This window comes from Chiloscyllium punctatum, chromosome 32 (genome assembly GCF_047496795.1).
Source record: "Chiloscyllium punctatum isolate Juve2018m chromosome 32, sChiPun1.3, whole genome shotgun sequence".
Classification (NCBI taxonomy): Eukaryota; Metazoa; Chordata; class Chondrichthyes; order Orectolobiformes; family Hemiscylliidae; genus Chiloscyllium; species Chiloscyllium punctatum.
This window is the reverse complement of record NC_092770.1, coordinates 50,015,017-50,038,746: the sequence shown is the minus strand read 5'-3', so window position 1 is coordinate 50,038,746 and position 23,730 is coordinate 50,015,017. Positions and strand designations below refer to the sequence as shown.

Below are 23,730 nucleotides of genomic sequence, written 5' to 3'. Positions count from 1 at the left end.
TAACTGATCTACAATTCCCTATTTGCTCTCTTTGCCTCCTTTACCAAATAGTGGTTACATTAACTTCCCTTCAAATCATAGGAACTGTTCCAGGGTTTACAGAACCTTGAAGGATAACCACTATTTCTAAGGCCATTTCTAGGGAGACTTGGCTATCACAGGAGCAGGAATGGTTGTTGGATGTTCCAGGGTTTAGATGTTTCAAAAGGAATTTTTTTTGGGGGGGGGGGGGGGGCGCGGGGAAGGAGTGGCATTGCTTATCAGGAATAGTATCACAGCTGCAGAAAGGGAGTTCATCGAGGAGGGTTTGTCTACAGAGTCCGTATGGGTGCAATTCAGAAACAGGAAAGGAGCAGTCACTTTATCAGGAGTTTTCTACAGGCCCCGCAACAGCAAAAGAGATACGGACGAGCAGATTGGGAGGCAGCTATTGGAAATGTGCAGAAGTAACAGGGTTGTTGTCATGGGTGACTTTAACTTCCCTAATATCAAATGGAATCTACTTAGTTCAAATAGTTTGGATGGAGCAGTTTTTGTCAGGTGTGTCCAAGAAGGGTTCCTGACACAATTTGTAGATAGGCCGGATAGGGAGAGACCATATTGGATTTGGTGCCTGGCAACGAACCATGCCAGGTGCCAGATCTCTCGGTGGGAGAGCATTTCGGTGGTAGTGATCACAACTCCCTGACCTTTACTATACTATATGGAGAGGGAGAGGAGCAGATGGTACGGGAATGTATTTAATTGAGGGAGGTGGAATTACAATGCTATTAGGCAGGAACTATGGCGCTTAAATTGGGAACAAATGTTCTCAGTGAATTGCATGACAGAAATGTAGAGGTTGTTTAGAAAACAAGCTAATAGTGCTGGACAGGTTAGTCCCACTGAGGCAAGGAAGGGATGGTAGCTTCAAAGAACCTTGGGTGACAAGGGATGTGGAACACCTCGTCAAGAGGAAGAAGGAAGCTTACTTAAGGTTGAGAAGGCAATGATCAGACAGGGTTTTAGAGGGTTACAAGGTAGCCAGGAAGGAACTGAAGAATGGACTTAGGAAAGCTAGAAGAGGGCATGAGAAAGATTTAGCTGGTAGGATTAAGGAAAACCTTAAGGCATTCTACACTTATGTGAGGAACAAGAGGATGGAGAGAGAGAGGGTCGGACCAATCAGGGATAGTGGAGGGAACTTGCGCCTGGAGTCAGAGGAAGTAGGGGAGGTCCTTAATGAATACTTTGTTTCAATATTCACTACTGAGAGAGACCTTGACATTTCTGAGGACAGATTAAATTAGACTGATATGCTAGAACAGGTTGATGTTAAGGAGGAGAGGGTGCTGAAAACTTTGAAAAAATAAGGATAGATAATATGACACGATATACTCTAGGTTGCCACAGGAAGTGAAGGAAGAGAGATTGCTGCACCTTTGGCGATGATCTTTGTGTCTTCATTGTCCATTGGAGTACTGCCAGATGATTGAAGGGTGGCAAATGTTATTCCCTTGTTCAAGAAGGGGAATTGGGATAACCCTGGGAATTACAGACCTGACACAGGCTTATGTCCAAGGTGGGCAAAGTATTGGAGAGGATTCGGACAGACAGGATTTATGATTGCTTGGAAAAACATAGTTTGATTAGAGATAGTCAGCATGATAGGGGCAGGTCATGCCTCACAACTTTCCTCAGTCTTTGAGGATGCGACAAAACATATTGATGAAGGTAGAGCAGTGGATGTGGTGAACATGGACTTTAGCAAGGTGTTTAAAAAGGTTGCCCATGGTAGGCTCATTCAGAAATTAGGGAGGTATGGGATACAGAGGAATCTGGCCATCTGGATACAGAATTGGGTGGCCCATGGAAGACAGAGGGTGGTGGTAGATGGAAAGCACCATCTTTTTAAACCTTTTTAAACACCTTGCTAAAGTCCATGTTCACCACATCCACTGCTCTACCTTCATCAATATGTTTTGTCGCATCCTCAAAGACTCAGTAAAGTTGTGAGGCATGACCTGCCCCTATCATGCTGACTATCTCTAATCAAACTATGTTTTTCCAAGCAATCATAAATCCTGTCTGTCCGAATCCTCTCCAATACTTTGCCCACCTTGGACATAAGCCTGTGTCAGGTCTGTAATTCCCAGGGTTATCCCAATTCCCCTTCTTGAACAAGGGAATAACAAGGGAAAGTATTCAGCCTGGAGCTCAGTGTCCAGTGATGTTCTGTAAGGATCGGTTCTGGGACCTTATGTTCTTTGTAATTTTATAAATAACTTGGTTGAGGAAGTGGAAGGGTGGGCTAGTAAGTTTTCCAATGACACAAACATTGGAAGAGTTGTGGATAGTGTGGAGGGTTGTTGTAGATTACAACGGGACACTGACAGGATGCAGAACTGGGCTGATAAGTGGCAGATGGAGTTCAACCTGGGAAAGTGTGAAGTGATTCATTTTGGAAGGTCGAATATGAATGCATAATACAGGGTTAAAGGAGGATTCTTGGCATTGTGGAGGAACAGAGGGCTGTTAGGGTCCATGTCCATAGATCACTCAAAAGTTGCACCCAAGTTGATAGGGCTGTTAAGGTGTGTTGGCTTTCATTAGCCGGGGGATTGAGTTTAAGAGCTGCAGGCTTACGATGCAGCTCTATAGCGCCCAGGTCAGACCACACTTAGAATATTGTATTCAGTTCTGGTCACCTCATTATAGGAAAGATGTGGAAGCTTTAGAGAGGGTGCAGAGGAGATTTACCAGAATGTTGCCCGGACTGGAAGGCATGTATTATGAAGAAAGGTTGAGGGAGCTAGGGCTTTTCTCATTGGAGCAAAGAAGGATGAGAGGTGACTTGATAAAGATGTACAAGATGTTCAGAGGCATAGATAGCGTGGATACCCAGAGACTTTTTTCCATGGCAGAAATGTCTATCATGAGGGGGCATAATTTTAAGGTAACTGGAGGAAGGTTTAAGGGAGATGTCAGAGGTAGATTTTTTACACAGGAGAATGATGGATGCGTGGAATGCACTGCTGGCAGTCGTAGTTGAGTCAGATATGTGTAAGCGACTCTTGGATAGGCACTTAAGTACAATTAGTACAATGAAAGGTATGTAGGTTAGTTGGATCTTAGTGTAGGATAAAAGGTCGGCACAACATCGAAGGCTGAAGGGCCTGTACTGTTCTATGTCCTTAAGCACTCTGAGATGTAATTATTGGGTCCTGGGGATTTATCACTCTATAATTCCATCAATTTTGCTATTAATACAGATTTCCTTCAGTTCCTCTCTCTCACTAGACTCCATGTTCACCAACATTTTTGGGACATTATGTGTGTCCTCCTTTGTAAAGACAGAATCAAAATATAGATTTAATTGGACGGCTGTCTCTTTGTTGCTCCATTAAATCTGGTAATCTATGAGGTAGGAATTAAAAATGATATCATAAAAGATATCATAACATGAATGCATTTAATTTTAGTTTGAAAACAAGAAATATAGGCTTGAAACAACAGCCACTAAATTAGGGTCAGAGGAATACAAGTCAGCTATTCATCCCATTTAGCCTGCCCTCTCTAGGTCTTTCTAGGCCATGCTTGGTCATCTCTAGAAATCTATCAATTTTTAGATTTTAATTATGCTTATTGATTGACCTTCTACAGTCCTCTGCAGTAAACAACTCTAAAAATTCACTACCCTCTCAGTGAAAATAAATATGTTCCTCATCTAAGTCTTAAAAGACATGTCCCTTAACCTGAGATTAATGTTTCCTAATTCTAGAGTTATGGGTGAAGGGAAATATCCTATTTACATTCACTCTGTCACATCCCATAAGAGTTTAAAAGTCTCAAATGGATCACCTCATTCTTCAAAATGGTAGGAAATGCAGATCCAATTTCCTTAATCTCTCCCTCATATGTTTATCCAGGGTTCTGAAAAAAAGGGTCACTAAATGTAAAATGTTAAATCTGCTGAACTTCTCCAACAATTGCTGTTAATGTATATTTCAGATTTTTTAGTATCTACAGTTCTTAGTTTTATTTTAATAAAAATATTCTCCCTGCAGATACTCTTAAAACCTGACACAGTCTGAAGGCCTGTCTTCAACATATTCCTTCCAACAGAAGAGATTTGTCTATTCCTCCTTTCTTTCATCTCTGTGTAACCTGTTAATGCTACACTAACAATTATCTCTACTGACTTATCTGAATGTTGCTTGAGATGAGGGAGGAGATAATATTACCAACACTACAATAATAGATCTATAGACAAACAAAGTTCCACCCCAAGTATTCCACTGAAAGCAAACACCTGGAGAAAGGCAAGACTCATTACATCATCATTTACACACTCTAATCAACAGATCAGCTAGCATGAGCTTTTTAAAGCATGCAAAGATATTAAAAGGTAGTTTGGCAGTGAGTGAGATTGTTTACAAAGCTACTATTCTTTAACTTTGTTTGCTTCCCAGTTGTTACAAAATTTTGACCCAAAGTAATTTTGCTATGTAGGGAAGGGCTGAATAGGCTGTGGCTGTTTTCCTTGGAGTGTCAGAGACTGAGGTGTGACCTTATAAAGGTTTATAAAATCATGAGGTTGGGGAGTCCAGAACTAGAGGCCATAAGTTTAGGGTGAGAGGTAAAAATTTTAAAAGGGACTTAAGTGGCAACCTTTTCAAACAAAGGGTGGTGAGTGTATGGAATGAGCTCCACTCCAGAGGAAGTGGTGGAGGATGGGACAATTACAATATTTAAAAGGCATCTGGATGGGTATATGAATAGGAAGGGTTTGGAGGGATATGGGCCAAGTGCTGGCAAATGGGACTGGATTAATTCAGGATATCTGGTCGGCATGGATGAGTTGGACAGAAGGGTCTGTTTATCTCTATGACTCTGTTGATCATAACTCTTATTTCTTTATTGCTTCATGGGATCTAGGTATCACCAACAAGGCCAGCATTTGTTGCCCAACCCTAATTGTATTTGAACTGAGCGATTTGCTAAGCTGTCAGGAGTCAAGTGATAGTCAATGTTGATGTGGATCTGGAATCATAGGTTGGCCAGACTCAAAGAAGGTGGCTTTTACAACAGTTGATGACATAGTTTCATGATCATCATTACTAGCACAAGTTTTCAAATCCAAATTCATTAAGTGAATTTAAATTCCACCATATGCCATAATGGGATTTGAACCCATTAACCCAGTGCATTTGTCTGGGTCTCTAAAGTGACATGACAATCTCTCACGTCTTCACTGCTTTCCTTTATCTCTGAACCACATAAACAACAGCTAATGTGAAAGTGAGGACTGCAGATATTGGAAATCAGAGTCAAGAGTGTGATGCTGAAAACGCAAAGCAGGTCAGGCAGCATTCGGGAAGCAGGAGAAGAATCAATGTTTCGGGCATAAGCCCTTCATCAGGAATAAGGCATGTGGGCCGGGGCCGGGGCAGGGGCGGGTGGGATGGGGGTGTAGAGTGCTGAGAGATAAATGGGAGGGGGTAGGGTATTGGTGGGGGGGTGGGAGAAGGTAGCTGAGAAAGTGATTGATGAAGCTGAGGGAGGTGATAGGTCAGAGAGGAGAATGGAGCAGATAGATGGGAAAGGTGATGAACAAGTCAAGAGGGCAGTGCCGAGTTGGTGGCTTGGGACTGGGATAAATGTGGGAGAGGGGAAATAAGGAAACTGTTGATATCCACTTTGATCCCGTGTGGTTGCAGGGCCCCAAGTCGGAATGTAAGGTGTTCTTCCTCCAGGTGTCGGGTGGTAAGTGTTTGGCAATGAACATTTACCACCTGATGCCTGCAGAAAGAACGCCTCATATTCCACCTTGGGGCCCTGCAGCCACGCGAGATCACAGTGGATTTCAACAGTTTCCTTGTTTCCCCCGCACCCACATTATCCCAGTGCCAAGCCACCGACTCGGCACTGCCCTCCTGACCTGTCCATCATCTTTCCCATCTATCCACTCCAACCATCTCTCCAACCCATTACCTTCTCCCTCACCTTCATCAACCTATCGCCTTCTCAGCTACCTTCCCCCCACTCCACCACCGTCCCATTTATCTCTCAGCCCCCCCACCCACAAGCCTCATTCCTGATGAAGAGCTTATGCCCAAAACATCGATTCTCCTGCTCCCCGGAGGTGCCTGACCTGCTGGGCTTCTCCAGCACCCACACTCTTGAAACAACAGTTAATACCTGAAAACAACACCATTCTCCATAAATACCAACACTATTAGCTGAAAAATGTGTTTCTCTTTGTGACAGACACAAAGCTTGGAAATTTTAAAAAAACATACACATTAGAAAAAGTATCCGAGATAAAATTTCTTTTTAAACACCAGTATTTATAACTTTTTCTCTAAACTGGCCCAACAAAAGTATTATGCCCAACTCTCTGCACCACAAGTTTTTAAAAGGATATAGACACTTTGGAAAAGGTACACAGAAGGATAGAACAATCATAAGGTACATTATCCATTATCATTGTATTCATCAAGGATACATTAATCAGAATGGTTCCATGATGAGGTATTACAAGTACATGGATGTACTGGAATATTTTGATATATTTTCCTTACAGCGGATAAGACTGCGATTGATAAGAGTTATTTCAAAGATCTTCATGATTTTAAAGAGTAAATAATGAGAAACTTCCCAATTGCTCATAACTAAAACTGATTTGCAAAGAGCCAGAAAGTATGACATAAGGATTTCTTTAAAAAGATGCGTACTTAGATTTGAAATGCATTATCTTACAGGACTATGGGTACGAAAATAAACAAAATTGCTCTGATGTGAGGAAAGGGTGGGTAAGTGGTACTAAATGGGTTGAAAGTGCTGGTATCGACCTAATGGTTTTAATTTCCACCTTCTGGGCTGAGTTCTATGTTACTACATTAGTGTAACATGTATATATTGATAGGACCAACATACAAATTGAGATACCAGGCTGGTTAGGAGCTGTGGACTATGGACTCAACTCTTACAGTAGTCAATGTATTTCTTTCTATGGATTATGATGAAATCTTTTATTTGTATCAAAGCATTGCGCTGAGAAAGCCAACAATGTATGACTGGTTATATGTATGGAACAAATAGTCCCAAGATTTGCTAGGTGACAACATTCAAATCTGCCTAGCAATAGGGTAAGTACTCATTGCAAGGTTTTATAGGTCACTCAGGACAGTCCTGGGGGCTATTGAAGAAGAGTTCAATGGTTATAGCAGTGAGTGGGTTGGTTGTCGATGGAGACAGAAGGAAACTCCACGTAGGAGTGCTGCAGTTTGTTATACTGTTGGGAAGGCAGCTGACTCACACATCCTCCATGCAGGAGGTTCAGTGAGGAGTCATAAGCAGTTAAATGGCTCTGCGTTGTTAGAACAAACACATGAAGAAATTCTGGAATTAATAGGGAGTTAAGTATTACAAAGAGAAACGCATACCCAGGAAAGGAAAGTAGTACTGGAACAATCATTGAGGCTGTTCATGACAGAGCAGCTTGAGAGGGGTTTCAAGACCAGATTGGTAAAAGTAAAGAATTAAGATCACTTATGACATTTAATGACTCAATGTATCATTGATGTCTGGGGTGAATTGCTAAGAAACCTTCATGATTATATTTGCTATTTGATATGTACCATAGGCTATTCAATCATAGTCTGTTGTTGTATTTGTAATTCTGAGTGTTAGAAATAAGTTATACACATATTGTACTGTAAGAGTTTATTGTTTGTTTGTTCAAAATAACAGAATCTGTGGCTTTATTGTCTTAGCAAGTACCTTGGATTTCATACTTTATCTCTTTGAAATGTAAAAGTTACTGATTCCAAACCAGGTCGCAACAAATTAATTCTGGTCCAGGATTGTAACAGGACCAATATCAATACAGATCAGAAAACTAGTGATTTGTCTAACAGCAATTCTCCAGTTTTGAAGAGATGACCTGCCATTGCCAATAAATGGCTTTGTTCTTCCATAGGGTAGAATATTTGATTAGTGACAGTACAATAATTAAGGCTAATGGGTCATATACTGAAATCATTCACACAAATATTTGGAAAACGTATTGTCTGATTAAAGGTAATTACCTGGCACAGTCTCATTTGATCCAGGACCATTTTCTGCAGTCTGTTTCTCATCAATGGTGAATGATTCTGAACTGCTGTCCTCTACATTCTCCATTTCCTGTACCAATTCTTCAACCAATGGGGTTCCAGAGTCATTTTCTAGTGTTGTTATTGCATTAGACTGGATCTGTGTGTCTACCATTCCAATGGACACTGTTTAGCAATACTCATTAGTCTAGAAAAAGTAGCAAATTCAACAGTATAAATTTTAAATAAAAAACTAATTCTCCAACAAAACTTCCTATCTCATAGAATAATGCATAAACAATACTATATATTGGTAAACATCAAGATTGTGCATTATCTAGATTTTCCAATATTGAGAATTTGTACAACAGTGTTTAGAAAGAAAAACCTTTGTACCAAGTTGTGTAAAACAAAAATTATACAACTGCACAGTCGTTATTCAACTAAAAATAATACCTTTTTCAGTGAAAATATATTTGAACTTAAATATAATGCTAGTCTGATAACAAAGTCACAAGAAATAAATTCAACTGATGGCAATGTAACAGTTTTCATGTCTGATTTTAAGTTATCATTGCTTTGGAATAGTGAGACATTTTATTTTGTCTAACGTAATGTGGCTAGTGGTAACTGGAAAGTTACTTCCTGAAAACTGTTACTTACAAAAAGGTATAGGATAGAGGTTTGTTGCCAGTGGACAGAATTATTGCTTTCGAGGAGCAATACCAACAGGAAGAACATGTGAATGTTACTCTACGTGTTCTTGCACACAAGAATCCTAAAAGTACAGAAAGATCAGACACCTGTATTGCAAGATCTTATTTTTTTGAATGAACAGGATTACAATTCAGATGCTCTGCAGGCAGAATCAGGATTTATTTTCTTTTCAATACTCAAAAACTGGAACCCATCAAGGCTAACATCAGATGTTGAGTATTGGGATTGTTGATGTCTATTAACGAAAGAAGGGTTGCTTTTTAAGCAGTACAAATTTATTGAGGCCTTGTGAGTAACCATTCACAATAGAATGGACAAAACCTATATCTGTTCAATGGTGCGACCACTTTACAGAACTGCAGTCTACTCTGGATTGCATGACACCTCCAGTGACAGCCTGAAGAGCATCTGCATGCTTTGAGGAATATCATAACTAAGGTCTTTGTATGCCATCTATCTTCAGCATGAAAAGTTGAGTTGATGATCCATCTTGGCCTCCTTCAGAGGTCCCCAGTATCACAGATGCCAGACTTCAGCTAATTTGATTCACTCCACAAGATATCAAGAAATGGTTGGTGGCATTGAACATTGCAAAGGATACAACATTTCAGCAATAGTGAAGATCTACAACACAGAAAAAAAGGCCCTTCAACTGATCGAATCTGGACTGCACCACCTAACTATCTAATCCCATTTTCCTACACTTGGCCTATTGTCTTGTATGCCTAAGCATCACAACAGTACATCTAAATACTATAAAGATTTCTGACTCTGCCACCCATGCAAGCAGTGTGTTCCAGATTCCCACCACTCTCTGGAAAAAAGGATTTTCCTCACATCCTCTCTAAATCTCCTACACCTTACCATAAATCTATGCCTCATGGTTACTGATCCCTCCACCAAGGGGAAAGGTTTCTTTCCATCTAACCTGTCTATGTCCCTCACAATTTTATACATTTCCACCATGTGCCCACCTCAGTCTCCACAGCTCCAAGGAAAACAATTCCAGTTTGTCTGTTCTCTCATCATAACTAAAGTAATATCTAGCACAAAAAGGGAGATAGTTGTAGTTATTCAAGATCGATTATCTCAGCTCCAGGACATCGCTGCAAGAACTCTTTAGGGTAATGTTCCAGACCCAACCAGTTGCTGCATCAATGACTTGCCCTCCATCAGAAGCCCCACTGCAGGGCTGTTCAATGCTGTTCACAGTTCCTCAGATACTTGAAATAACTCCACAGAGGCTGCCATCCTGTCACCAAGTCAACATTTATTTACACATGGGAAGTCCTTGACACTGAGCCAGCTCCTTCAAAGTCAGCTCTTGACAGGATGCTTGACACACCTGTTTTTATCAGCTCCCTGATTGGACAAGATTAACAGCCCCCAATCAAGGAATTCATATTCTATGTGGTCCATCTGGCTGAACTTGTTACAATCACTACAATATTGAAAGCAGTCTTTGTCTACATGCAGCAAGACCTGGAGAGCATGCACTAATAAGAAGCAACTAACATTCATGGCTACACAAATCTACAATCACGAGTCAGGAGCATGATAGAATACTCTCCATTCTTTTGGGTGACTGCAGCACCAACAAAACAAGAAACTCAACACCCAGCCAGCCAGGACAAAGGGGCCTGCTTTTTGGGACCCCATCCACCCACCTTCACCTCTGACATATGGTGATAGAAGTGTGCACCATCTTCAGCTATGTTTCAGCCATGCATGACATCTATGTTGAACAAGGAGTATATTTCCATGTGGCAGGTGGAGGACATTTGAAGGGAAATCCTTGCCAGATACAAATGGAAGACCCACGAAATCTCAACCTTTATACTTTGGGTAGTGTTGTACAATGGAGAGACCTAGTTCAAGTGCATAATTATTTGAAGTTTGCATCACATTATAGATAGGGTAGTTAAGAAGGCATAAGCACACTTGCCTTCATTGCTCAGACCTTTCAGTATAGGAGTTGGGACGTTATGTTGAGGTTGTACAGGATGTTGGTGAGGCCTCCTCTGGACACTGTGTCCAGTTCTGGTGATCCTGTTATAGGAAGGATATTAATAAGCTGGAGAGAGTTCAGTAAAGATTTACCAGGATGTTGCCAAGAATGGAGGGCTTGAGTTTTGGGAAAGGCTGGATAGGCTGAGACTTTCTTTTTACGGGAACACAAGAAGTTGAGGGGTGACCTTCTAGGAGTTGATAAAATCACGAGGGGTATAGATAAGCTGAATAGCAGTTGTCATTTCCCAGGGGTGGGGGATTTCAACACTATGGGACATATTTTTAAGGTGAGAGGAGAACGGTTTAAAAAAAGACATGAGTGACAATTTGTTTTTACACATAGATTGTAGTTAGTGTGTGGAATGGACTTCCAGAGGAAGTGGTGGGTGCAGGTGCAACATTTAAAGGGCATTTAGATAAGTATGTGATAAGAAATGTTTGGAGGGTTATGGGTCAAGCGCAGGCAGAAGGGGCCAGTTTAATTTGGGATTATGGTCAGCATCGACTGGTTGGATCAAATGGTCTTTTTTGTGCGAACCCTGAAAGGAGTTCTTGGGCCAAGTGGTCAATTTTCCAATTTTATTTATGTATTTGACTTGGGTTTTTGGTGTATCAGTCAGACAAGTGTAGAGAAAATTCTGAGTTAAGACATTCAGTTCATAATCTAAATAACTGAGTTCATTGTACTTTTTGTAACTTTAACTTATTTAAGAAGTTTATAATAGTAATTAATTTATTTGATCTTTGTTAAAAGATGGCAAAATCCTTTGATTTTAAAACACAGACCTTCTGGCTTCATTCTTTCAGTAAGTACCTCAGGTTTTGGATTTCCAAAGAGAAAAACAAAGTGTTTCTGGTCTCTAACAAGATCATAACACAATGCTACTATAACTTCACAACATTGTCGACAAATGATCACACAGAAGGGATGCATCAGCATCAGGGAAAACTGGGACAACGTATTGGTCTTTCAGAAGTCAACCTCTGTGCACCTAACTCACCCCCTCAAAATATTCATTAAGCCTGGAATACAGCAGATCCTAACGGCCCATATAGAAACATGTGCCTCCTTGAGGAAGTTCAGAAAATGCAGAGTTATCCTGGCTCAGCACACATTTACAAAATGCAATATGTAGTTCAACTGTTGTCCTCTTGTTCAAGCCAGAAACTTCTGGATTCAAGTTCCATTAGAGACCTGAACAAAAAATGTCTAGACTGATATGTCACCTTAATACCCAGGGCGGTGTACACCGTCCAGGGTGCCATGTTACAGATAGTGCACAGTACAATCAATAGTCTTAGAGTGGAGGGAGAATATTTTTAAGATGGCATATGGGTGCCAATCAAACAACTTTGGACCTGATGGTGGTCTCAAGCTTCGAGTGATCATGGAGATAACTCATCCAGGTAAGTCATCAAACACTTGAATTGTTCCTTGGAGAAAGTTTTGGGGAGTTTGGAGGTGAGATACTTCCAAACGTTTGACTATATCTGGTAAGTATTATATTTGTGGGACTGGTTTACAGTTTTCCAGTTAATGGTAACCCCTAAGATAATGGGGCAATTAAGATTTGGTAATGCTGTTGAATGTCAAGAAAAAAAGATGTTTAGCTTTTCTTTTGTCAAATATGGTCATTGCTTGGCACTTGTGAGGCACAAATATTTGTTGTCACTAAGCAGTTCAAACTGAATGTTGGCCAGGTTTTAACATCTGCAGACATGGACAACTTCATTGTGAGGAGTTGCAAATGGAACTGAGTAGTGCAATTGTTAGTGAACATTCCTATTAATAAGATAATTGATGAAGCAGCTGAACATGACTGAACTTAAGACACTGCTTCAGGCAATCCTCAAAACAATGTCTTGAAATTGTGAAGAGTCCTATAGTTTCTTTGAACAACAAGACAATTTGGAATGGGCAACAAATGCTCACTTTGCATCTTCAGGATCTTCACATCATCCATGAACTTGCTATTCAATCCTCCTACTTTCAAATCTATCTCATATACACATATCAAGGGCGCTACACGGAATCCTGCAGAACCCCACTGGGCCCAGGCTTTAAGTCACAAAAACATCCCTTAAATCATCATCCTCTTCTTCATGCAACTCACCAAATTCCGCAATCAATTTCCAAATTTCCTTGAATCCCATGAGCTGTTAACTTTATTCTCAGTTTCCATGCAGGACCTTACCAAAAGCCTTGAAGTCCAAGTAGACTATGTCAAATGCATTATCTTCATCTATACACCTAGTCACCTCTTTGAACAATTCAATCAAGTTGGCCAGACATTGCCTCCCTTCATCAACCAAGTTACTGTTATGGATTAATTCCTGCCTCTCCAAGTTCAGGTTAATTCTGTCCCTCCTAATTGCTTCCAATAGTTCCCTCACCAGAATTTAGGCTGACTGGTTGATAATTTCCTGGTATATCCCTTGCTCCCTTTTTGAAATAACTGGACCCCATTGGTACCCTTTAGTCCAGTTACCTCTCCAATGAGGAAAGAAAAACTGAAAATTTTTACCTGCTCCTTTCTCACTTGCTTCACTTAACAGCCCGAGTTACAATTCATCCGGTCCTGGAGAATTATGTATTTTTAAGCCCATCAGACCACTCAGAACCTTCTCTCTATCGGTGCTACTTTCTTTAACTATAATCATAATACTTCTCCTTGAATTTTATACTCTCATCATCCCTCTCACCAGTGAGCACTGACCCAAAATACTCCTTTAGAACCAGACCGACATCCTCTGGCTCCACGCACAAATTACCACTGTGATCCTTAATAGGCCCTAGTCTTTCCCTCGTCATCGTTTTACCCTTATTGTACTTGTAAAATAACCTCGAACGTTCCTTTATTTTACTTGACAATTATCCTTTCATGCCCTTTTTTGCTCTCAATTTTCTTTTTAAAGCTCCCCTTGCACATTCTGTACTCATCTAGGACATCTGTTTCACTGTATCTGCCATAAGTCTCATTTTTTTGTCTTCATCCACTATGGCCAAATTATATTTGATCTTATTAAAATAGATTTATCCTTAGTTTAGAACTCTAATTTTTGGTCCATCCTTATCGGAAATAAATTTGAATCTCAAGGAGTTATGATCACCCTCTGATAAATGCTCCCCATTGACACTTTCAAATAATAAAGCTGGGTAAGCGGTTGGAGTCAGTCCAGGACTGCCCCTCTCTTGTAGGGCCTTTTCGGTACTGCCGTTTAAAGAATTCTGCTTCCTCTAAACCTTTCCCATTATGACTACCCCAGTTACTGTTGGCAATTCTAAGTTGAAACCCCACCTCTAACACAACTATTATTTTTAGGGTGCCACGAAGGACTCTCCTTCTCAAACTCTCCCCCCACATGAGACATGGTTGAACCACACCAGTCATATCTATCTGATGAGAGCAGCCCTACAGTCCTTCACTTTTATACATTTTGAAATTTGCCTACATTTCTGCTCTTCTATTTCTCTCAGACTGTGGCAGCGGCGGCAGAGTACACTCAGCAATGTAATTTTTGGCTTTTATATTTTACCCAAACAACTTCATAGACTTCCTACAGTGAGGAAGTGGGCCATTTGGCCTATCAAGTCAACACCGACCTTCCAAAGAGCATCCTACCCAGACCCAATCTTCCACTCTATCCCTGTAACCTTGCGAGGCAGCAGTGCTAACGACTGTGTCACCGAGAAGCATTCTAACATGTCATCTCTCCTTAAAGCTGCAATCGATTCTCTGATTAATATTGCAACATCACTTCTTCTTTTACCTCCTTCTCACTGTTGAGCTACCAATCCTGCCTCACTTTCAACCATGTAACAGCAATGACTTCATAGACCCATGTTTTAATCTGTGCTCTGAACAACTCATCTGCCTTGATATTCAGGCTCCTTCAATTAAAATAAATACCATCCAACCTTGCCAAACTTCCCTGTGCCTCAATTGGAGGGGGGAGGGCACAGTGGCTCAGTGGTTAGCATTGCTGCCTCACAGCGCCAGGGACCTGGGTTCGATTCCCACCTCAGGTGACTGTGTGGAGATTGCACATTCTCCCAGTGTCTGCTTAGGCTTCCTCCGGCTGCTTCACTTTCCTCCCACAATCCAAAGATGTGCTGGTCAGGTAAATTGCTGAAAATGTGTTGCTGGAAACGTGCAGGAGGTCAGGCAGCATCCAAGGAGCAGGAGAATCTACGTTTCGGGCTTGAGCCCTTCTTCAGGATGCTGCCTGACCTGCTGCGCTTTTCCAACAACACATTTTCGGCTCTGTTCTCAAGCATCTGCAGTCCTCACTTTCTCCTGGTCAGGTAAATTGGCCATGCTAAATTGTCCATAGGGTTAGGATTATTAGTCAAGTGTAGGGGAATGGGTTTGGGGGAGTTACTCTTCAGAGCAGCAATGTGGACTTGTTGGGCTGAAGGGCCTGTTTCCATACTGGAGGGAATCTAATCTAATCTAACTTGCCTGTAACTTCTATTCCCTCCTGACTAACTTACTCAGTTACCGAATCTTCTCTCAGTATTCCACCCACAAGACCATAAGGTACAGGAGGTGAATTAGGCCCTTTGGGCCACTGAGTTTACTCCACCATTTAATCATGGCTGATATGTTTCTCAAATCCATTCTACTGCCTCTTCCCTGTAATCCTCTATCTCATCAATCGAAAAACTACCTATCTCTGTCTGTCTTAAGTACATGCATTGATTTGGAATCCATAGCTCTTTAAGGCAATGAGTTCTACAAGGCAAGGTAGATAAAACAGCTCATATGGAGAGACACTTGTCACAGCTTTTAAGACAATACAGGAAAAAGAGAGAAAAAGCATCATCTGTGCAATTGGTAGGGCAGGAGTCAATAGCCATTCAAACTAGGAAGCTGACTGACTCAGGTGGAGAGAAAAGAGTTTGGTTAGTGTTTAGGCTTCTTTCAGCAGTCATCGAGAGGGAAAAAGCCTGTAAGAGCAGCTGAACATCTTTGCAATCTCCAAAACAGTCAGGGTAGAAGAAAAGACAACTGAGTGGTTTAAGGCGAATAAGGGAAAAGCTCTAGAAATTCAAGTATGTGGATGAAGAGTTTGAGAAAACTATGCTAAGAAATAAGGGAGCTGTGTCAGCTATTTGTTTAGGATCTCAAGAAGAGACAGTAATTAAAAGAATAGCATCAAGTGAATGTATCAATTTGCCAAAAGAAACCAATTACTGCCATGCTAATTGAACAAGGAACTTTTAAGTGGAGAATTGTATATTTAATTATAAATAAGCTCTTCTTTGTTGCTACCAAAATAAATTATTTTCCACATCCTTCCCTTAAAGTTTACGTGCAACTTATCCAATCATTCCATCAGCCTGACTGTCATCTTGAAGTTCAACACTAACCTCCACCTAGTTCATAATACCTCAAGTTTTGTATCATTCACAAATTTTGAAAATCTAAGTTTAAATCATTAATGTACAGTATATCAAGTGGGGTTTTAACACAAACATCTAAAGAATCCACTACTTTTCTTTCACCAGCCGGTGAAACAATTGTTCTTATTGCTTTCTGCTTCATGTCAGTCAGTTGATTTTGCATCCATGTTGCTACTGACTCTTTTACTCCAAGGGCAACAAACTTTGCTGACATTCCTGCTATGTGACACTTTATGAAATGCTTTTTGGAAGTCCAGGTAAATCACATCAACCACATTACCCTAATCAATCCTCTCAGTTACCTCAAAAAATTTAGTCAAGTTAGTTAAGCCTTAAACCCACAATGACTTTCTTTAATTATTCCATATTTTTCCAAGTGACTATTGATTTTGTCCAAAATTATCTTCTATAAAATCATGCTCCCACTATAATGGTTAAACTAACTGGCTGTAGTTAGAGTCATAGAGGTGAACAGTACAGAAACAGACCCTTCAGTCCAACTCGTCTATGCCAACCAGATAACCTCAACTAACCCAGTCCCATTTGCCAGCATTTGGTCCATATCCCTCTAAACCCTTTCCATTCATATACCCATTCAGATGCCTTTCCAATGTTGTAATTGTACCAGCCTCCAACAGTTCCTCTGGCAGCTCATTCCATACACGCACCACCCTTTGCATGAAAATGTTGCCTCTTAGGTCTCTTTTAAATCTTTCCCCTCTCACCTTAAACTTATGCCCTCTAGTTCTGGAATACCCATCCCGGGGAAAAGACCTTGTCTATTTACCCTACCCACGCTCCTCATGATTTTCATGTTCTCAAATTATTTTTATCGTTGCTCATCTTCTTCAGTAGCCAAACTAAACTTTATGACTATAATCTCTGTGATCCCCCCCACCTTCCCCACACCCCCCAAATTTTCACTCACTGAAACTTGATGCATTTCATTCCCAAGAACTAGTTTCAGCAACGCCACCATCTTTTGGACTGGAGGGATATTGCTGACTTAGAAAATTCTGCTGAAAACATAGTCTCGAAATTCTAACCTCTTACAAAATAACTATCCCACAGAGGGTAAAGACCCAGTTATAATTATTCCATAATTCTTTCACCTCTATGAAATTTCCTTTCCCATTTGTTCCTCTTCATCTTTGTCATTAGGTGACCTATAAACTAAAGACTGCATTTGCTGGCGTGTTCGACCACTGGCTACACAGTGGTACCTCTCAAAACATTAAAACAGAGTGAGAAATAAATAACAAGTAATTAAACATGAATAAAAAATATCGTGAAGAAAAAGTAGTGTTTTACAAAGTAGGCACTTTATTTTAGATTTTTAAAAAAACAGTTTAATATTGCACATTTGTAGGTGGAAGTAATTGGCGGCGAACATGCACAGTTGTCAGATATTTGAGGTCAGAAAACATATCATAAAGTAAATCCAGCAAGCTAATGATATCTCTGTTGATTCTTACCACAGAAAGTTGTTGGGGCCAGTTCGTCAGATATATTCAAAAGGAAGTGGACGCTGCCCTTGTGGCTAGATGGATCAAGAGGTATGGACAGAAAACGGGAGTGAAATACTGAAATTGCATGATCATACTGAATGGTGGTGCAGGCTTGAAGGGCCGAATGGCCTATTCCTGCACCTATTTTCTACATTTTTCTGTTAACTACCTGTTGTCTCACATTTCCCCAAATGCATATATACACTTGTCTTTTGTTTTGGACTATAGTTAAGCAGATCAATTCTCTTTCCAAAACCCCTCAGGAAAAGCTTAAATAAAACAAACACCTAACCATATAGTCCAACTTCTTAAATTACATTTTGGAAAGCAAAGATACAAAGCACATTTGGTAAACAGCAGTACCAATGTGACTCAAGGAAAGTTGTTTGTCTTTTTAAAAAAATGAATAGAATGCTTTCAGGACTTATATCACAGTATTTTTAAAGTGAAAAAACATCATACATAATTAATATTTAGTTTTCTACTATACCACACGCCCCAACCCCCAATGTACATAACTACTTTAGCTAAATTTCTGAATACAGTATCATCTTTTTCAATTTACTTTGAAAAGTCTGCAGTAATAGAATTTACTTGCTAATAACAAACATCAGCAGGGAAAACCTGCTACATCATATTGTTCTAAGTCCATAATTAAGTATGAAGGCACAAATTTTTGATTTCTAGAAATAAATTTGATTCATGGCCAAAAACTGAAATTTAGCTCGGATTTAAAATGGGTTATCATTACCTTAAATATAAAGGCATTTTTGTTTCTACTGAGGCACATGAGAAGTAAAAACACATAAAAAATATAATTCCCTGGCCAAAGCACCAATAAAGGAGAAAGTATATATGTGTGGAATTTTTAAAAGAAAACTGTAAAACATTACAATTTTCCAAAAGGACTTTTATCAAAGAGCAAGCATTAAAAGATGAATCTATGATCACACTTAAGACAATTATTTTTATGTAGCACTGCATCATGAATTTCTGCATAAGACACACCTAACATTGGATTCTTTTGCAAACTTAAAATAATGGCAGAAGACACTGCCAACTTTCTAGGCATAATGGGAAATCATTCATTTGATGAATCAGTGCAGGTAGAAGCCATTCAACACATCAACTCTGCGTCAACCCTCTGAAGAGCATCCTACGTAGATCCACTCTTCTGTCCCATCTCCATAATCTCGCATTAACCATGATTAATCTGCCTAGCCAACACATCCCTAGACATCATGAGGCAATTCAGCATAGCCAATCCACTAACATGCACATCTTTGGACTGCAGAAACCAGAGCATCCGGCAGAAACCCACACAGACACAGGAAGAATGTGCAAACTCCACACAGTCAGCCAACTAAAGCTGGAATGGAACCCAGTCGTCTGGTAGTGTGAAGCTGCAGGGCTAACCAATACGCTACCGTGCTGTTCCATGGTGGCGCACATTCAAAATTTGCACATTCAATGCAAAAGGTAATGGAGTGCGTAAACTTAAAATGCTACTCAACAGATTACTTACTATTTCTAGTAGGTACATTTTGTATGTGTATCACAGACGTAAGTTTCAATGTGATGGTTGAAAGGATATTAAATTGTACTGTTATAATTTCATGAAAGAAACTGTCAACACTATCCTGCTTTAGGACATTTTCCTCACTTGCTTTGGTACACAAACTGTAACACAGGCTAACACAGGAAAATTAACTGAAGATACAACACAGACAGCTTCAAAGAGTACTGGGTGAAAAGACAACCAAATGTCCTGTATCCTCCTTACTCTGTTTTCAGCATTTGAATTTCTGGCTTTGAACTTATTGAAAGGGCAGGGAGGTAAAGAACTTCAAGTAATGAATATCAAATAAAAACTAACAGCCAATTTAGGATACTCTGAGAGCTGAAGAAGTTTGAATCAGAGAATTTAATTACATTGCTTGATTTAAACCATCATTTACATCTAAAACTGTTCTCAAATAAAAGGTCTTGTTTTGGATCCCGGAAGTAGCACTGCTATGCACTTCTGAAGGCTTGGAGAACTGGCTGAATAAATCCGAACCCAAAAACGAACATTACTCAAACCCTGACTAACTCTGATAATCTCCATGGAAATGTTCACAGCTGGAAGGAATATAAAACAGACATTGCACCATCAAATTGCTTGGTGGTAGTCTCCACATGGTAGTTGTGTTATGCTCACACTAGTATTTTGAATAAAACTGTATCGAACTACCTAATGTTTTGTTGTAGGTTTTAAATATCACAATGGTAGTTAATAAATTGCAATACTCAAAATAATCACAAGTAAGATGGGGCAAGTCAGGGTGAATGGGTTTATTCAAATTGATAAGAGTGAACAGGTTCATTCAGATAAACAAGTGGGGGTTGGTAAGCAGCAGGTCAAAATTCAGCAATGATACTGAATGTCAAAGAACTGCAGCATGGGAACAGTGCTTTCAGTTCATTGAGGACATGCTCTAATTTAGGAAGCTTACAGTGTACATTTTGTTAATGGTTGACTGCTTTAATACAACACCATTTGAACTCTTTGCCTCAACAATCTGTTGGATTCTGAAATCTGTTAAATGTCAGACTAAGAACAGCATCTATGTGGAGTAAAGCTGTACGTTTCTATTGATTACCATTCCATAAATGTTTACATTTTAAATTTCATTTTGCACATATGCTGTAGCTAGGACTGAAGAAGTACATACTAATAACTGATTAGGAAACATTGACAACGTCATAGGGCTGCAACGTGGGGTTGGGTGGCCAGGAACACAAAGCAATAGCTAGAGAAAAATTGATAGATTATTTTATACCAATAATATACTGGTTTGCATTAGGAACACAAAAAAGGACTATCCCCCTAAATATGCAGCATAAGAATTTTGGCTATAGTATTTGCAACATCAAATATAAAAATTAGATTTCAGCTAAATTTGGAGTGAATTTGGTCTATTATTAACATAATGAAATATAATGTCTACTATACAGTCGGATTGAATTTGGATCTGACTATAAGAAATAGGAACAGGAGTAGGCCATTTCACCCTCGGGCCTGCTTCACCATTCAATAGTATGATCTGATATTCCTGATGTCCACTTGTGTTTTCTCCTTAACCCTTGATTTCCCTACTGAAATTATCTCAGCCTTAAATATACATAAGGACTATCCACAGCAAGGAGTTCCAAGACTTTCAACTCTCACAGAAGAAATTCCTCCTCATGAGTCTTAAACTGGCACCTGTTTATTCTGAGATTATGTTCTCTGGTCTTAGACTGTCCCATGAGAAGTAACATCCTCTCAGCATTTAACCTGTCATCCCCCTTAAAAATCCTGTACCTTTCAATGAGATCACCTCTCACTCTTCTAAATTCCATTGAGTAGTGTGCCAACCTGTTTAACTTTTGCATGGAAGTCAATCTCTCTCTACCGAAGACCACCCTGGTGAACCTTCTCTGAACTGCTGCTGTTGAAATGATATCTTTGATTAAATAAGGGGACCAAAACTGTTCACAGTACTTCAGATGCAGTCTCACCAACACCTTGTAGAATTGCCGTTAGACTTCCCTACCCTTATACTCAAATTCCCTTGGAATAAGGATCAACAGTACATTAGCCTTCTTGATTACCTGCTGCATCTGTGTACTAGCTTTCTGTGTTTTGTGCACAAGTACTATTTTGTAATACAACTTTGTGCAGTTTTTTTCCTGTTTAAATAATATTCTGTTCTATTACTCTCCTTTCTACAATGAACTTCATATTTTCCCAGATTACACTCCATTTGCCAACTTATTGTCCACTTACTTAACCTTTCAATATCCTTCTGTAAACTGTTTGTATCCCTCTCACATACTGCTTTTCCACCTACTTTTGCATGGTCTACAAATATGGCTTACCTCAAAGTGACACTTTACCTCTACCATCCCTCAAAATTTCCTAGTCAAAATGTCTGACTAAAGATCAATAACCTAAGCATACAAGGTCCCATCAGTTATTGTGGCTCAAAAAAAATTTGTGGTGAATGTATCTTGCTTATTCTACTTTGAACAACTACTGTGCACAAAAATAGAACAGAAGTCTGGGATCCTGTGAAAAAAGCACTGAAATGCAAAGAGCAGGTCTGGAAGGTCCAAAATATAGAGTGGAATCAGGCCAGCTGCATAAATGTAGAAACCGATGCTTAAAAAAAATGTAAATCCATCACCTTGGATATATTATGACACCGCGGTGCACAGGTGGGACTTGAATCCTGACACTAACATAATGGATAACAATCCTCATGGATTAAATTTTTTTAGTACTAAATATGAAGATATCCTCCATTTGTGTGGTTTGAAACACAAGTAATCATTGTTACAGAAACACCTTGAATCACTGTTACTTTTCTGTACACCCGTGGTATCAGCCCATACCACACCCTAGAATTGTTGAAGAAGCAGGGGATTGGGCTGTTCTCTTATCATTCTACACCACTGTTCGTGATGACTCATTCCAGTCAGTTTCAAGTATCAATATTAGGATTTGCCACAGCGTCATGTATCACGTCACATCATATGTGGAAGAGGTCCCATTTGGCGTAACTCTGGGGGCCATTCTCAGTGCCATGGTATAAAGAGTAGGGTACTCATGCAGATTGCTAATGTCAATGATAAAGATACTTATCTCCAACTAAGAATGCCCATTGGTGCCCTTAAACCTGCCATTGTCGAGGACAGTGGACCAACTGGAGGAGGTCTCCTTAAGCTCAATTCAAAGATGGACACTGGTGAACTGGAGGACACCTACAGGGCAAGCTTGTTTCCACTCTCATCAAGTAGGGCAACTTTCAATAAAGAGGATGATGACAATATTGGGTATTGTGAAGTGGTAAGTCACAAGGAAATCACCGGGTGGAAATCTGGGACTACCTTTGGAGCAAGGTATTATTAAAGAGTTGTCAAGTCTGTATGCCTTTTCTCATAGTCCTCAGGAGGAAGAAAGATGGAAAACTGAGAGTCTCTGCCAATTGCTGGGCACATAAAATAAATACTCACAAGGATGATACTTACCCTCAATCCAGGACTGAGGAAGCACTATAAGTTCCCAAAACTGAACAAAGTATTTCTGCAGTCTCTGCTGATTCTCTCCTTATAACCAGCTACCATAATTGAAGAATAGAATGAAAAGATTTGAATAGGTACTAGAAATATAGGCAAATGCCATTTGGTAAATGTGATGTTACCTGGTTAGGGTAAGGGGTTAGTCTGGGTCAGATGCTCTTTGGAGGATCAGTGTGGGCTCGATGGGCTAAATGGCCTGCTTCCACACTGTAGCGATTCTATGATTCGATTGTGATGGTACCTTGGGCACGTTGTTACCAATGAAGTTATCAACTTTGTCATCATCTCTGACATGAGAAAATCCAGTATAAGGAACGACCTCAGTTAGAGATATAGAGAGAATGACCTTGATTTTTTGATCTTTGGTTAAGACGGTACGTTTGTGCAAGGCTATGCACAGTTGGCCACCTCACTCCACAATTTGCTGAGGAAATTAGAGAAAGACGTACAAGAAAGATTAGAGAAACTACAGTATGGCAGGGAATTGGATCTGCACACTTAAACTGAAGCTTTTCTCATCACCTGTCCTTGGCCACTTAAAGTTCCATCTCCCTTTCATCTGAAAACCAATGCCAGTTTTCTTGGAGCGGAATTGTCACAGCCTAAAAGGGCAAAAAGAGAGTGGTTACTGTTAATGCCAGTCTGTGTTTCAAGCCAAATGAGAGGAAGTTAAGGAGAATCACTGCAGTATGAAATTCATGAAGCATGATGTCTGAAGCCATGAATGTATCAAATACAACACTTTATTCTAGAAATCATGCAAATTCAACTGTTAGGGTGCCAACCAGGTGCTAAGTTTGATTGTTTGGAGAATCTAATCCTTCTGCCAGTGGGAAAAATTGATATCTCCTGTGATATTCTTTATTCAACTACTGAGTGATGACAACTGTAGTTTCTAATGCAA

At 39.9% G+C, this 23,730-nt stretch overlaps 1 protein-coding gene across 5 annotated transcripts in view; it reads right to left on the bottom strand.

Moving 5' to 3' along the window:
• pparab (peroxisome proliferator-activated receptor alpha b) overlaps positions 1-23,730 on the bottom strand; it is a 71,503-nt gene that overhangs the window by 39,366 nt on the left and 8,407 nt on the right. For 3 of the 5 annotated variants that reach the window (XR_011953445.1, XM_072552323.1, XM_072552319.1), the window contains exons 2-4: positions 23,349-23,428; positions 22,949-23,250; positions 8,073-8,286 (exon numbers count right to left, since the gene is read on the bottom strand). Coding sequence is in view for 4 of the 5 variants with exons in the window: in XM_072552323.1 (XP_072408424.1) it covers positions 8,073-8,253 (181 nt within the window). In the remaining variant the exon portion in view is untranslated. The remainder of the gene's footprint in view (positions 1-8,072; positions 8,287-22,948; positions 23,251-23,348; positions 23,429-23,730) is intronic. The other 2 variants (XM_072552320.1, XM_072552322.1) reach the window with 2 other exon arrangements.